Source organism: Ahaetulla prasina, chromosome 16 (assembly GCF_028640845.1).
Source record: "Ahaetulla prasina isolate Xishuangbanna chromosome 16, ASM2864084v1, whole genome shotgun sequence".
In the NCBI taxonomy this organism is placed as follows: domain Eukaryota; kingdom Metazoa; phylum Chordata; class Lepidosauria; order Squamata; family Colubridae; genus Ahaetulla; species Ahaetulla prasina.
In genome coordinates this window covers 3,814,102-3,830,000 of record NC_080554.1, presented here as the reverse complement: position 1 = coordinate 3,830,000, position 15,899 = coordinate 3,814,102, and the positions used below count along the sequence as shown (strand labels likewise).

Below are 15,899 nucleotides of genomic sequence, written 5' to 3'. Positions count from 1 at the left end.
CGTTTCACTAAATATCCTCTTCTTTCGCCCTCAGATTTTAAATTTCTCCGTTTTTATTGGTATACATTCTTTTTCATCCTTCTTTTTTTTAACTATTTCAGTTTTTATCCTGATCTGTTCAAATATGTTCGAGGTTGCCTTTCTTCCTTTCACAGCGATCCTTTCTTCTTCTCATTCCTCTTCCTCCCTTCTTTCATCCTCCCTACTTTCTCCTCTCCCCTCCTACTCCTTCTCTACTTCCCCTTCCTTTCTCCCCCTCCTCCCTATCTGACCTCTCCTACTCTTATTTCCCCTACCTTTCCTCCCCTCCCCTCCTCTTCCCTTTCTTCTTTCTCTCTCCCTCCTTCTACCTTTCCGTCTCTCTTCTTCTTCTTCTTATCTCTCTCCATTGCTGTATTTATTTCCATTTCAATATTTCTGGTGTCCAGGCAGCCTCGGTTTTCTCTCGTTTATTATATATATTTCTTGAGCCTCCCCTCATTGCGATTCTGATCATCCTGTGATCCTGAAATGGCGAAGTTCTTGGGGCCACCCCCTCAGCTAAGTTCATCTCCGATTATTTTATTCCCCTCCAAATATCTCATACCATTTAGGAATATGCCGGCTCAAGAAAGGACTCACTTTGGGTGAGAGGTTAATTATTAAATGGTGAAAAAAAGAAACACCCAGCCAATTAGAAAAACAATGAGCGGGCCGAGCAGATAAGGGGAGCTAAGAATTAAGTGCCTGTTTTACGTAACCGGGTCCAAGCTGTCCTCCCGTGGGAAGCTTGTTAAAACTGAGGGAAATAAGCATTAAAACGCTGAAACTATTTCTGCGGACAGGATATAAAACTTTTATTATATATATATTAAAAGTTGAAACATTAACTTTTTGGCCCACAAAGCCGGAAGGCAAGCAGCTATTGAAACATCATTAGTTATTGACCATTTTTTAATATAATTTTTTTTTAAAAAATTTCTTTTCGTATACACATATTGTAAATGTACATTTTCTTATTCATAGACAATCATACTTATTTTCTCTAAGGAAAGCGCAAAAATAAAGCATTTTAATTACATTTGGAGTTGTTCTTCTTTCCCTCCGTTTTACAAGAAAACTTCTTCTCTTTTCCCTCCCTCCTTCCTTCCTCTCTTTTCCTACCTTCTTCTTCCTCCTCTCCCTCCTCTTACCTACTTCCTTTCCTCTCCTCCACTCATCTCCTCTTTCCCTCCTTTCTCACCTTCTCTCCTACTCTTATCCCCTAACTTATCCTCCTCTTCTTCTCCTTCCCTCCATCCCTCTCTCTCCTTCACCTCCTCTTTCTTACCTTCCATCCCTCTCTTCTTTCTTTCTTCTTGATTGTATGATATTTCCCTTGTTTGGTATCCGAGCAACTCCGATCTTCTGATATTATATGCTTTCTTTACGATTTCTTTTCTGTTTTACCCAATCCATCTTTTTATATTTATAATCTTCTGAAGTCGTTATTGACCATTGCCCAACGCAACCCACGTCACAGAAAATGACCGTCCTCAGTTTACAACATTCGTTTAGTGAGTTCGAAAAAGTGACTTATTTTCCACGCTTAATGACCGTTGCAGAATCCCCACGATCACGCGATCAGAATGCGGATGCTTGGCAACCGACTCGCGTTTATGACGGTTGCCGGGTCCCTGAATCAAGTGACACACACACACACACTTCATTTTGCGACCTTCCGACAAGCCAAGTCAAGCGGGGAAGCCGGATTCGTTTAACAACCCAGATTGTTGGGGGGGCAATAAGTTGACTTTGTAAAAATATACAAATAGAATGAGACTATTGCCTTATACACTGTAAGCCGCCCTGAGTCTTCGGAGAAGGGCGGGATATAAATGTAAACAACAACAAAAACAAAAAACAACCACGTTCTTAGCTTAAGAACCGCAGGGATTCCCTTAACAGCTCTGACAAGGAAGGCGGTTAAAAAAATGGGGCAAAACGCCCTTAACAACTGCCTCGCTTAGTGATGGAAGTGTTGGGCTCAGTTCTGGTCATAAGTTGAGGACTGCCTACTGATGGGTTGATTGGTTGGGTTGAAATGTTACGGCTGCGGTAAGTTAGAAGCTAAAATCTCTAAATTTGGCAATCCCCAAAACAAAAAATAAAATAACATTTCAGGATCCTAACATTTGTTAGGATCCATTTGTTGTGCAAGGAATTCTGAAATCAAGATACAGGCATACCATGTCAACCTGCTAGATATAAAAAGCATTGTTTCCTAATAATAGTATTCCTTGCCTCAATACTTCCAGCTTTTAAAAACTGCTTTCAAAGATGCAGTGAGGTAGGGTTAATTTAGCTTCTCAAGCGAGGGCAGAATTAAAAATATGCTTTCCAAGGGGTGTCATTAAGTAATTTTAGGCTCCGGGATTAATGGGTTTAGCTGCCTACAAAGTTTCTAGATCTCTTTGTGTCGGCTATTGTACCAATTTGCTTCCTGGATTTCTTTTTCTTTTTCTTTTTTAAATCCTTTTGTTCCAGTATCTAAGCTTTCGAAAGCTACACTGATAATCATCTCTTGAAAACCCTCCAGACCTCAAGTGGCACTTAAGGTATTTAAAAGGGACGGTTTTGCTGGCTTTATATTATAATATTGACTTTTCCAGAGGAATTTAGAACGGTGGTGGGTTCCAAATTTTCTTACTACCGGTTCTGTGGGTGTGCCTTGGTGGGCGTGGCATGGCTTGGTGGGCGTGGAATGGGAAGGATATTGCAAAATCTCCATTCCCACCCCACTCCAGGGGAAGGTTACTGCAAAATCCCCATTTCCTCCCCATCAGCTGGGACTCCGGAGGCAGAGAATAGATGGGGGTGGGGGGCCAGTCAAAATTTCCACTACCGGTTCTCCAGAACTGGTCAGAACCTGCTGAAACCCACCTCTGGTTTAGAACAAAGAATCACAGGGCTGGAAGGGACCCTGAGAGATCTTCCAGTCCAACCCCCTCCTGCTCAAGCATTCCAGACAAACAGATGCCCAATCTTTTCTTCAAAACCTCCAATGGTAGGCAGGAGTAAAAAAGAAAGAAAGAAAAGAAAATAGAAGCTACCCCCTCTGTTCTTATATGTGTAAAACAGTCAGAGAGAGACAATTTGACCTAGCAGTCAAGGCAGTGGTAGAATTCAATTTTTTAAAACTACCGGTTCTGTGGGCGTGGCTTGGTGGGCGTGGTGTGGCTTGGTGGGCGTGACAGGGAGAAGGAAACTGCAAAATCTTCATTCCCACCCCACTCCTGGGGGAAGGATATTGCAAAATCTCCATTCCCTTCCCACTCCTGGGGGAAGGATATTGCAAAATCTCCATTCCCTTCCCACTCCTAGGGGAAGGATACTGCAAAATCCCCATTCCCTCCCCACTCCTGGAGGAAGGATATTGCAAAATCCCCATTCCCTCCCCACTCCTGGGGGAGGGATATTGCAAAATCTCCATTCCCTCCCCACTCCTGGGAGAAGGATATTGCAAAATCCCCATTCCCTCCCCGCTCGAGGGGAAGGATATTGCAAAATCCTCATTCCCTCCCCATTCCTGGGGGAAGGATACTGCAAAATCCCCATTCCCTCCCCGCTCCAGGGAAAGATATTGCAGAATCTCCATTCCCACCCCACTCTAGGGGCCAGCCAGAGGCGGTATTTGCCGGTTCTCCGAACTACTCAAAATTTCCGCTCCCGGTTCTCCAGAACCTGTGTCAGAACCTGCTGGATTTCACCTCTGAGTGAAGGGCACCAGATTAGGAACGGAGAGATCATGAGTTCTGGTCCTGCCTTGGACACAAAGCCAGCTGCGTGATTTGGGCCCAGTCTCTCTCGGCCTTGGAAGGGTAGGAGTTAGTCTTCCAATATCTGAAGGGTTGCCCCAAAGAAGAGGGAGTCAAGCTATTCTCCAAAGCACCTGAGGGTAGAACAAGAAGCAACAGATGGAAACCAATCAAGGAGAGAAGCAACTTAGAACTAAGGAGAAATTCCCTGACAATGAGGACAATTCACCAGTAGGAAGCGGGAAGCGATTTCAAAGCCAAGTATGAGGTTTTGCATCCATGCACCTTGCATGAATTCAAGGTTAGCCCTGGGAAATGGAGATGGCTTTCCAGAACGACCTTGCTTGTTGGCCACACGGTTGGGAATCATCACTTTGCAGGTTGTGTGTGGGATGGGTGTGGTTGTCGTCAGCTGGCTTGGGTGCCCCCCTCGCCCATCTTTTTTTTTTACAGTTCTCTGGAATGTGGTAACTCTGTTGGCACAAGGTTGGTCTCTTGGCTGAAGGCCACCGGCTCAATCAACTCATTTGATTGTCCCCGTTTCTATATATAGAGATCGACGCACTGCTGTCTAAACAAGAATGTTCAATAGATGAGATCAAATGGGGAGCTAATGTCCTTGGGGAACTTTTCCTGACTCTTTTCTTTTCTTTGTGTCCAAAGGGATGCAAATGGAATGGGTTAAATCTTGGCTACCAGAAACTACGTTTAGTTGCTAGTCAGCCTAACATCCAAGCATCCAGAAGCTTTGTTTTTTAAGGTCGTCTTCCTCTTCTTCTTCTTCTTCTTCTTCTTCTTCTTCTTCTTCTTCTTCTTCTTCTTCTTCTTCTTCTTCTTCTTCTTCTTCTTCTTCTTCTTCTTCTTCTTCTTCCTCTTCCTCTTCCTCTTCCTCTTCCTCTCCTTCTCCTTCTCCTGCTCCTCCTCCTCCTTCTTCCCCTTCCTCTTCCTCTCCTTCTTTTCTCCTTCTCCTTCCCCTTCCCCTTCCCCTTCCTCTCCTTCTTTTCTCCTTCCTCTTCCTCTCCTTCTTTCTCCTTCTCCTTCTCCTCCTCCTCCTCCTCCTCCTCCTCCTTCCCTTCCTCTTCCTCTCCTTCTTTCTCCTTCCCTTCCTTCCCTTCCCTTCCTCTCCTTCTTTCTCCTCCTTCTCCTTCTCCTCCTTCTCCTTCTCCTCCTTCTCCTCCTCCTCCTCCTCTTCCTCTTCCTCTTCCTCCTCCTCCTCCTCCTCCTCCTCCTCCTCCTCCTCCTCCTCCTCCTCCTCCTCCTCCTCCTCCTCCTTCTTTTCTCCTCCTCCTCCTCCTCCTCCTCCTCCTCCCCTTATATAGAAGAGTAAAAGAATACATAGAACTTTCTCCATTAAAGATGACACCAGCTTTAAAACTGCACAAAACTGCAATCATAAACATGCATTAAAGAATCCTCCTCCTCTCCTCCCCCTCCCCCTCTTCCTCCCCCTCCCCTCTACCTCCTCCTCCTCTCTGCAATTTCACCAACTTCCTTAAAAGCTAAGGGAAGAGAAATACGGTAGTAGAATAGAAACAGATTCTAGTTCACACGCTCAGAAACCGTGAGAGCTCCTGGGACCTGGCTTACCACATCCCAGCCTTGCTACTGTGGTTTGTACACCACTCTTGATGGTTTTGTACAGAATGCAAAGTTGGTTAGTTATGGCTTTTTTCAGCCAACCAGGATGAAGCATCCAGCTTCTAAGCCTTCGTCCTTGCTCTCCACAAGGCAATAAAACAGGAGTTGCAATGGCACAGTGGTTAGAGTGCAGGATTGCAGGCTGACTCTGCTCACTGCCAGGAGTTCGATCCTGACCGGCTCAAGGTTGACTCAGCCTTCCATCCTTCCGAGGTGGGTAAAATGAGGACCCAGGTTGTTGTGGGCAAGAGGCCGACTCTGTAAACTGCTTAGAGAGGGCTGTAAAAGCACTGTGAAGCTGTGTAGAAGTCTGAATGCTATTGCTATTGCTTCCTTCCTTCCCTCCCTTCTTTCTCTCCCTCCCTTTACCCCTGTCTACTATCAACCTCCCCTCATTCCTAAGAGGTCCGTAAGGGGCGTGCATAAGAGCACAAATGTGTCTACTGTTCCTGTCCTATTGTTTTCTTTCATTATATCCAATTAATATAGTTATTACATACTCATACTTATATATATGCTTATATGTTGTATAGTTATTTCATACTTATGCTTATATATACTGTGTGACAAAATAAATAAATAAAAATAAATAACCCTGTCTTGATGATGATCTTCAGGGCTGTTTGAATGGGGAACTCCAACACGTTTCCCGTTTTTGTCTTCTCAGAAATGGGCTCCAAGTGGAACAGCTGGTATCTTCGCGGAAGTCTGAGTCTTTTGGGTATCTTTTCTCTCACTGCCCTGATCCTTAGCCTGGTGAGAATCCACAACGTCACACTACCTTCTAAGGACAAGGTGAGTGTGCAAAAGCGATACGGAGACGATGGGGCACAATGGTTAAAGGAGTGGATCAGGGTTGGGAAGACTGAACTCCAGTCCAACTTGAGGTCATTGGAAGGTCGACATCTTCAAGTCATCTTCAAGTCCAAGAGAAGAAAGACAGAATATTGATCTAACAACTAAATGAATGGGTAGGACAGGGATGGCTACCATCGCGTGCCAAAAGTGGGGGTCGCGCGGGGTGTGTGTGTGTCGCGCGTGTGTAAGACCCCTGCCTTAACCCAACTGAAAATTCTATGGAGTCAACTAAAGAAACTTGTTAGTTAGAAGCGACCCAGCAATAAAACCCAGTTAATACAAGCAATCCTTCAATCTCGGTTTCACGTTAGAACAGCTGCAGAACTCAAAGACTTGGTTCACTCCATGGGAAGACGTTGTAAGGCCGTCATTCATGCTAAAAGTTACCCAACTAAGTATTCACTGATGTGGCGATCATTTTTGTATACTCTCATTTTTTCTACTTGTTTCACTTTTCCTCTTTATACTGTAACTGGTATCCTAATAGCAAATCCTTCATAAAAGTTATGGCATTACATTCTTGGTTTAAATGATCTTTCCATTGATACATAATTTTATGGTACTACTAAAAGAAAAAAGTGGTGTTATTAGCTAGTTTTAGAAAATACACTTTCTCTCCAAAAGGTTTCCACAATTTTGGCCACTACTGTATATTGTACAACTGAGACTTTATTTATTTATTTATTTATTTATTTATTTATTTATTTATTTATTTATTTATTTATTTATTTAGTTAGTTAGTTAGTTAGTTAGTTAGTTAGTTAGTTAGTTAGTTAGTTATCGTATTTGTATACCGCCCTATCTCCCTAGGGACTCAGGGCGGTTCACAGGCAAATAAAAAGGTACATATAAATACAGAATAAAATATCAATTAAAAAACTTATTCTACACAGCCAAATAATTAAAAAGAACAATATAAATAATAAAACCCATTAAAACCCGTATAAATTTAAAATCTAATCCAGTCCTGCGCAGATGAATAGATATGTTTTAAGCTCGCGGCGGAAGGTTCGGAGGTCCGGAAGTTGACGAAGTCCTGGGGGGGGAGTTCGTTCCAGAGGGTGGGAGCCCCCACAGAGAAGGCCCTTCCCCTTCTCTGTTATAATAGCTAGACCAGATTTCCAAGTTCAGAGGTGCCTTAAGCTTTGGCTGTTATTTGCAGAGAACACGATAAGACGTTCTCCTATCTGACTATTTTATTTCTGAATGACTCCTTTCCAGTATGGCTTGGTATTTGATGCAGGTTCCTCGCACACGTCCCTCTTTGTATACCAGTGGCCAGAGGAGAAGGAAAACGATACGGGCGTGGTTAGCCAAATGTTCTCCTGCCATGTCAAAGGTCAGTTTTCTCCCCCACTTCTTATTCTGAGACGTATTATGGTGTCTGCGGATGGTGAGACAGAGTATTCAATAGCAAAGAATATACATTACCAAACTAGGTAACGTCATCGGAGTAGAACTGATGGTGTTGCCTAGTTGGGTAATGGAAGGTCTGCAGGAAAACAAGCAAGCTCAGAGACTACCAAGGATGATCACTTCCTCCTCCTCCTTCTCCTCCTCCTCCTCCTCCCTTCTAACATGGATCCATCCAGTGGTGGATTTCAAATTTTTTTACTGCCACTTCTGTGGGCGTGGCTTGGTGGGTGTGGTGTGGCTTGGTGGGCGTGGCAGGGGAAGGATACTGCAAAATCTCCATTCCCTCCACACTCCAGGGGAAGGATACTGTAAAATCCCCATTCCTACCTAATTCCAGGGGAAGGATATTGCAAAATTCCCATTCCCACCCCGCTCCAGGGGGGAAGGATATTGCAAAATCCCCATTCCCACCCCACTCTGGGGGCCAGCCAGAGATGGTATTTGCCGGTTCTCCGAACTACTCAAAATTTCCGCTACCGGTTCTCCAGAACCTGTCCGAACCTGCTGGATTTCACCCCTGGACCCATCACTCAACCCCTCCTCTCTTTCTCTTCTACTTTGTTTTTCTCCTTAACTATTACTCAAGCTATTATTGTAAAGCAGACTGGAGCTACTGATTTAATTCCCATAATGTCGCTAAGAGGACCTTGCTCACAGGGCACTGTGCAACCTTTACAGCAGTGGTTCTCAACCTTTATAGTGCTGCGACCCCTTTAATACAATTCCTCACGATGTGGCCAGATTAGGTTAGCGATTGGGAGTGATTGCAGCTGGCTTGAGAGGGAGACATCAGAGCAAAGATTTCTCTCTTTTTTTAATTCATCGCGCCCGAAGCCAAATTCGTCTAGCAATTTGAAGAGCCTGCAGCTGGCTTGTGGAGTCAACCATTGGAGCGCGATTCTTCGACTCACAAAGTATACTTCCCATATTTCCGACGGTCTTAGGCGACCCCTGGCAAATCGTCATTCGACCCCCAACAGGGTCACGACCCACAGGTTGAGAACCGCTGCTTTACAGCATCAAAAGGCAGGACAAGAAACAACGGATGGAGACTAACCAAGGAGAGAAGCAACTTAGAATGAAGGAGAAATTTCCTAACAGGTCAATCAACCAATGGAACAGAAGTTGCCTTCAGGTGCTTCAACATTGGGGGCTTTCAAACAGAGACCTCCATTTGTGTGGAAGGATATAGGGCAGGGGTCTGCAAACTTGGCTCTTTTAAGACTTGTGGACTCTCTGAGGAACTCTGGGAGTTGAAGTCCACAAGTCTTAAAAGAGCCAAGTTTGCAGACCCCTGTTGTAGGGTCTCCTGCTTGAATAGGGGTTTTTATTTTATTTTATTTTATTTTATTTTATTTATTTTGTCACACAATATATATAAGCGTAAGCATGAAATAACTATACAATATATTATATATAAGTATGAGTATTTAATAACTAAATTAGTTGGATATCACGAAAGGAAACAATAGGACAGGAACGGTAGGCACGCTGGTGCTCTTATGCACGCCCCTTACAGACCTCTTAGGAATGGGGTGAGGTCAATAGTAGACAGTTTTTGGTTGAAGCTTTGGGGATTTTGGGAAGAGACGACAGAGTCAGGTAGTGCATTCCAGGCATTAACAACTCTGTTACTGAAGTCATATTTTCTGCAATCAAGATTGGAGCGGTCCACATTAAGCTTAAATCTATTGTGTGCTCGTCTATTGTTGCAATTGAAGCTGAAGTAGTCTTTGACAGGAAGGACATTGTAATAGATGATTGTTGGACTAGAAGACCTCCAAGGTCCCTTTCAACTCTATTACTGTATTTTACGTCTGTCTCTACATCTAATATCCATTTCATCCTCTTTGGTTATTTTAGTAGGAGTTGTAATATCCTAAACCTATCCTTGAATAACTTCCAAAGACTCGCTTGGAAGCTGGTCAGATCTGGAGCTGGATGAGAACTGCTCAAGGTCTGGAACACCAGATCTCACCTCGTTTTTGGTCATTGCAGGACCTGGAATATCCAGCTATGCCAATAACCCTCCAAAGGCTGGTACGTCCCTACAGGATTGTCTGAACGCAGCCATGAGAGTTATCCCTCCAGAAAGACAGCAAGAGTCACCAGTTTATTTGGGAGCCACAGCGGGCATGAGGCTACTCAGGTACAAAGACTTGGGCAGCAAAAAACATTTCAGTTATAAATAAAAATAAATAAAAGGTACAAAGATGGTGCTAAAGTCAGGTTTGTTTAACCTGTGGTTTATTCATGCAGACAGAACCGCACCCTAACAACCTTCGTAGTACATTCTGGTACCCAATTATGACTGTAAGTGGAGGGTTATTTCTGTGTTTCTAGTCCTCATGACGAATGATTCTACACTACAGGATGCAGAACGAGTCAGCAGCGGCGCAGATCTTGGAGGCGGTTTCCCAAACGATCCAGAAGTATCCTGTGAGTTTCCAAGGTGCTCGAATTATCAGCGGGAAGGAGGAAGGTGCCTTTGGCTGGATCACCATCAACTACCTTCTGAATTCTTTCACCCAGGTAGGGCTGGATTCAGGGTGAGCGAAGCCGAAGCCAAAATAGCCAAGGAGAGAAGCAACTTAGAACTTTCAAGAAGCTTTCAAGAAGAGACTGGGCTGCCATTTGTCAGAAATGGTGTAGGGTCTTGTGCTTGGGTGGCGGGGTTGGATTAGATGACCTCCAAGGTCCCTTCCAACTCTGTGGTTCTATTCTAATCTTCTCTCTGCAGTACTCGGCCCAAGAGCGAGGATGGATCCGCCCTCCCTCCGCCAATATCTTGGGAGCTCTGGACCTTGGCGGAGCCTCTACCCAAATCAGCTTCATCCCAGCTGGTCTGATCGTGGATCCATCCGAAGCCGTCCAGTTTCGCCTCTACGGCTTTGACTACACCATCTATAGCCACAGCTACCTCTGCTACGGCCAGAATCAAGCTTTTCAACGGGTGATCCGGCTGATCCTTGTAAGTTAACCAGAGGGTGGCTTCAAAGCCACCGGGAAAGGCAGGGAGATGAAGAAAAGCAGCCACTTTCCAGCTTTTCCAGGAGAACGTTAAGACCGTGGCTTCTGCCAATTAGAGACAGTCCTCGATTTATGACAATGGAGCCCGAATAGAATAGAATAGAATAAGAGTAGAGTAGAGTAGAGTAGAGTAGAGTTGAATAGAATAGAATAGAATAGAATAGAATAGAATAGAATAGAATAGAATAGAATAGAATAGAATAGAATAGAATAGAATTCTTTATTGGCCAAGAGTGATTGGACATACAAGGAATTTGTCTTTGGTGCATACGCTCTCAGTGTACATAAAAAGACAAGATACATTCGTCAACAATCATAAGGTACAACACTTATGATAACCATAGGGAAACAGTCAATATAAATGTTAAGGATACCAGCAACAAGGTTACAGTCATACAGTCATAAGTGGGAGGAGATGGGTGATGGGAACGATGAGAAGATTAATAGTAGTGCAGACTTAATAAATAATTTGACAGTGTTGAGGGAATTATTTCTTTAGCAGAGTGATGGCGTTTGGGGAAAAAATTGTCCTTGTGTCTAGTTGTTCTGATGTGCAGTGCTCTATAGCGTCATTTTGAGGGTCAGAGTTGAAACAGTTTATGTCCAGGATGCGAGGGGTCTGTAAATATTTTCACGGCCCTCTTTCTGACTTGTGCAATATACGGGTCTTCAGTGGAAGGCAGGTTGGTAGCAATTGTTTTTTCTGCAGTTCTAATGATCCTCTGAAGTCTGTGTCTGTCTTGTTGGGTTGCAGAACCGAACCAGACAGTTATAGAGGTGCAAATGACAGACTCCATCATTCCTCCGTAGAACTGGATCAGCAGCTCCCTGGGCAGTTTGAGCTTACTGAGTTGGCGCAGAAAGAACGTTCTTTGTTGTGCTTTTTTGATGATGTTTTTTGATGTTAGCTATCCATTTTAGATCTTGCGATATGGTAGAACCCAGAAATTTGACGGTAACTTAAGAATTTAATGAGTCAAATCCTGCTAAAACGAAGGAGAAATTTCCTGGCAGTGAGAACCATTAACCGGTGGAAGAGTTTGCCTCCGGAAATTGTGGATGCTTCATCATTGGAGGTTTTTATAAAGAGATTAGACAGCCATTTGTCTGGAATGGTATAGGGTCTCCTGCTTGAACAGGAAGTTGGACTAAAAGACCTTCCAAGGATTAACAACTCTGTTAATTCTGTAAACTGAGAAGATTCCTGAGTTTGAGCGTTTAGGAATAGATCAGTTTAACTGGACCTTCTACTATACGGTAGAAGGTTTCCTGCCACAAAGAAGCGGGAGTCAAGCTATTCTCCAAAGCACCTGAGGTCGAGACAAGAAGCAACGGATGGAAACTAATCAAGGAGAGAAGCAACTTAGAACGAAGGAGAAATTCCCTGACAGTTAGAACAATTAACCAGTGGAACAACTTGCCACCAGAAGTTGCGAACGCTCCAACACTTTCAAGAAGATGTTGGATAACCATTTGTCTCAAGTGGTGTAGGGTTTCCTACTTGGTGGGTGTGGGTTGGACTAGAAGACTTCTAAGGTCGCTTCCGACTCCGCGATTCTATTCTATATGGATCTGGTTTTCGGGGCCTGAGAATTGATGGACGTTGCTTTCAGAATGCAGGTGCCAGCGATGAGGTGGCTCACCCCTGCTACCCAAAAGGCTACCAAGAGATGATACGGACGGCGTCCCTCTCTGGCAATCCGTGTGCCAAGCCTCTGTCCTCGACCGCATCTCCGGCCAACGTAACTCTGGTGGGCAAAGGGAATTTCAGCCTCTGCCGGGAACAGTTCAAAGCCATCTTCAACTTCTCCGGCTGCCGAGATCCATCATCCTGCGGCTTCGAAGGGATCTACCAGCCAAGCGTCAACGGGAAGTTTCTGGTAGGAGGTTTTGCGAAACGAATTTCTGAATTCCTGGGTAGGGGGAATTAAATTTAGGGGGCGTTTCTCCGGAGATTAGGGATAGCCTCCTCTCCCCTCTCCTCTTCTCCACTTCGGTCGTGAAATCCGAATTTTTTTTTACGACCACAATGGAGGCCGAAATGGATATGGCGAAGCGAGACGTTGGTGGAGTTTTGACTCGTTTTTACGACCTTTCTTGTCAGCTCTTGGGTGAATCCCTGCAGTTGTGTAGTTAGTTGACTTCCCCGTTATGTTTGCTGGTCAGAAGGTCACAAAAGGGGACCTTCGGACACTGCAACCGTCATAAGTCCATGCCAGTTGCCCAGCGCCCCAAATTTTGCAATGGTCGACCCAAAATGGTCGACCCAAAAGGCCGTCGTAATTTCGAACGGTCACTAAATGAATTGTTGCGAATCAAGGACCGCCTGTATTTTGGAGCATCTATTCCATAAATGAGAGGCAGGGTCGCCTCTCCGACTGGAATTCTGGAAGTAGGGAGGAATCTTTAAATTCTGGCTCTGATCCTTTCCTAGCTTCAAGGCGCTGGGGTTTGCCCAAGAAACAGGAAAACGGCGTGTTGGAGCCAACGTTGGCTATAAGTACAGTACCGTTTTCTTAAAATAAAATAAAAATTGGCGGCAAAAATGATTCGGGGTTCTTGACCTAGCTACGTCCCCACTTGGCTCTCTCCTTGCTGCTAAGCTAATTTAGATGAGATCCTCACCCCTGTTGAAAATATGGGGAGAAATTCTCATTGGGATGTTTATACGGTATATTGTTTTAAAATCTTCCAGGCTTTTTCAGCATATTACTATACTTTCCGCTTTCTCAACCTGACAGCCAGTAGCCCACTGGCCACTGTAGAGAGAGCTATTCAGGTGTTCTGTGCCAGAACATGGGAAGATGTAAGTATCTATATTATCTATCTATCTATCTATCTATCTATCTATCTATCTATCTATCTATCTATCTATCTATCTATCTATCTATCTATCTATCCATCTATCTAATATATCCTATCTATCATGTCTGTCTGTGCATCCGTCCGTCCATCCATCTATCCATCCATCCATCTAATATATCTTATCTGTCATCTGTCCGTCCATCCATATCTATCTCTCTATCTCTCTATCTCTCTATCTCTCTATCTCTCTATCTATCCATCCATCCACCTACCTATCTCTCCCTTCTATCCTATCATCTAGCTAGCTATCCATCCATCCTATTATCTATCTTCATTATCTATCTCTGTCTCTATCCATCATGTCTGTTTATCCATCTGTCTGTTTATCTATCTAACCATCCATCATCTGTCTGTCTATTTGTGTCTGTCTGTCTGTCTGTCTGTCTGTCTGTCTGCCTGCCTGCCTGCCTGCCTATCTATCTATCTATCTATCTATCTATCTATCTATCTATCTATCTATCTATCTATCTATCTATCTATCTATCTATCTATCTATCATCTATCTATCTCCATCATTCTCTCTCTGTATTTATCATCTATCTATCCATCCATCCATCCATCCATCCACTTTGTCTGTTTGTCATCTATCTATCTATATATTGTATGTATATGTATATCTCCTCCTCCTCCTCCTCCTCCTCCTCCTCCTCCTCCTCCCTTCCTTCCTTCCTTCCTTCCTTCCTTCCTTTCTTGCATTATTCAGACTTTTGAAGCTGACACTACCCAAAAGCCACATTTGTATTACAATTCCCTTTGGGCTACTCTCTGCTTCTCCCAGCTGAGCACCAGTTACCCTCGCGAAAAACCCTTCCACCTGAAGAATTACTGCGCCAGTGCCAGCTTCATCGTGACCCTTCTATTGGACGGTTACGGCTTCCGAAATGACACCTGGCAGAACATCGCCTTCCAAATGCAGGTGAGACGGTCTCAGGGGGCCTCGACCCCATGAAATTTATTTTCATTCCTGGTGTAACCTGCCAAGAGCCTCTCTGCTGGTGTTGACCGCAGGGTCCATTTCGCCAATCAGTAGTCCCACCGATTCCTTTATCAAAATCTACGCTGCCCATCTCACCTGGAAGCAGGGGTGGGCTTCAAAATTTTTAGCAAGGGGTTCTCTGCCCGGGTGCTGGGTGGGCATGGCCATGGTGGGTGTGCTCTAGTCAGCCTCCTGCACCACAGCGGGGGGGGGGGAGGCGTTTTTGCACTCCCTGGACTCTGGAGGCTTTTCTTGAGCCTCCGGCAGGGTGAAAACAGCCTCCCCAGGCTCCGGAGGCCCTCTAGAGGCCAGAAACAGGCCCATTTCTGGCCTTCCCAAACTTCCACTAGGCCCACTCCCGGCTGGCCTCGCCCATCCCGCCCATCTCCTCCCAGGAGTCCCCACGCAGCCCGTTTTTGGATGCAGGTAAATGCAGGTTGTGCGTGGAGGCTCAGGGACTCCTGGGAGGGGCAGGGTGGGGTGGGCAGGACCAGCCAGGCGTGGGATTTGGGGCTTCTCCGAACTGCACAGAATCTTAGCTGGAGGTTCTCCCAAACCCCCAGCAGCCCACTCCTGCCTGGAAGTAACTCCAGGTGGCTCACAGTCATTTAAAACCGATAAGAAGCGTTAAAAGGTGAAGTAGAACAACCATTAATTTAGTTTAAACTCGACAAAGATGGCGAGGAAAGGAACAAGATGCCCAAGGGGAGGAGTCTACTCATTCTTCTCAAAGTTTTTTCCTCCCCACCCTCCTCCTCCTCTCTCTCTCCTTCCTCACAGGCTGCCAATTCTGACATCGGTTGGACCCTGGGCTACATGCTGAACCTCACCAACATGATCCGGGCTGAAGCCCCTCCACTGCTCAAGGGTCACCAAGAAGCCTTCTGGATTGCAAGCATCTTCTTCCTCGTGGCCGGCCTGGCCCTCTGCCTCCTCATCCTCGTTTTGCAGTCTCTGCTGTGAGAGACACCCCCCCCAGGGGACTCGATCGCCTCCGCCGTCCCTTTCCTTGGGAGATTGCTGTGACCAAGGCCCAAGTAGTGATTGCCAAACACAGTTTCAGTACTCAACAAACTTATTTTATTAAAACAGCTGAGAATTAATTCATTCTCAACTTCGTCCCAAACAAAGTTCTTCATAACCAGTCCCTCGGCCTTATCACCAGCCTTTGATGTCTTTGGCAACCTGCCAAAGGCTTTTCTTGGCACCCCCCCCACCCCCACAAAGTTCAAGAAGCACAAGAAGCACGGAAATCAACGTTGCTTTTCTACAAAGAACCCAACGGCTCGTTTGCTCTTTTAAGCCTTATGGGAGGGGCCAATCATCTCCTGGCCTTACTT

The 15,899-nt window shown here is 45.0% G+C and overlaps 1 protein-coding gene across 3 annotated transcripts in view; it reads left to right on the top strand.

Annotated features, from left to right (window-relative positions):
• Nucleotides 1-15,856, top strand: part of ENTPD8 (ectonucleoside triphosphate diphosphohydrolase 8) — a 19,469-nt gene extending 3,613 nt beyond the window's left edge. Inside the window, exons 2-11 of one of the 3 annotated variants that reach the window (XM_058159480.1) lie at nucleotides 2,506-2,576; nucleotides 6,082-6,209; nucleotides 7,494-7,611; nucleotides 9,687-9,837; nucleotides 10,061-10,220; nucleotides 10,429-10,659; nucleotides 12,332-12,598; nucleotides 13,414-13,524; nucleotides 14,362-14,499; nucleotides 15,340-15,856. In XM_058159480.1, the coding sequence (XP_058015463.1) occupies nucleotides 6,084-6,209; nucleotides 7,494-7,611; nucleotides 9,687-9,837; nucleotides 10,061-10,220; nucleotides 10,429-10,659; nucleotides 12,332-12,598; nucleotides 13,414-13,524; nucleotides 14,362-14,499; nucleotides 15,340-15,522 (1,485 nt within the window). In that variant the 5' untranslated portion in view covers nucleotides 2,506-2,576; nucleotides 6,082-6,083 and the 3' untranslated portion in view covers nucleotides 15,523-15,856. Of the gene's footprint in view, nucleotides 1-2,505; nucleotides 2,577-5,527; nucleotides 5,628-6,081; nucleotides 6,210-7,493; nucleotides 7,612-9,686; nucleotides 9,838-10,060; nucleotides 10,221-10,428; nucleotides 10,660-12,331; nucleotides 12,599-13,413; nucleotides 13,525-14,361; nucleotides 14,500-15,339 lie in introns of those variants that run through there. The other 2 variants (XM_058159482.1, XM_058159481.1) reach the window with 2 other exon arrangements.
• Nucleotides 15,857-15,899: the final 43 nt, after the last annotated feature.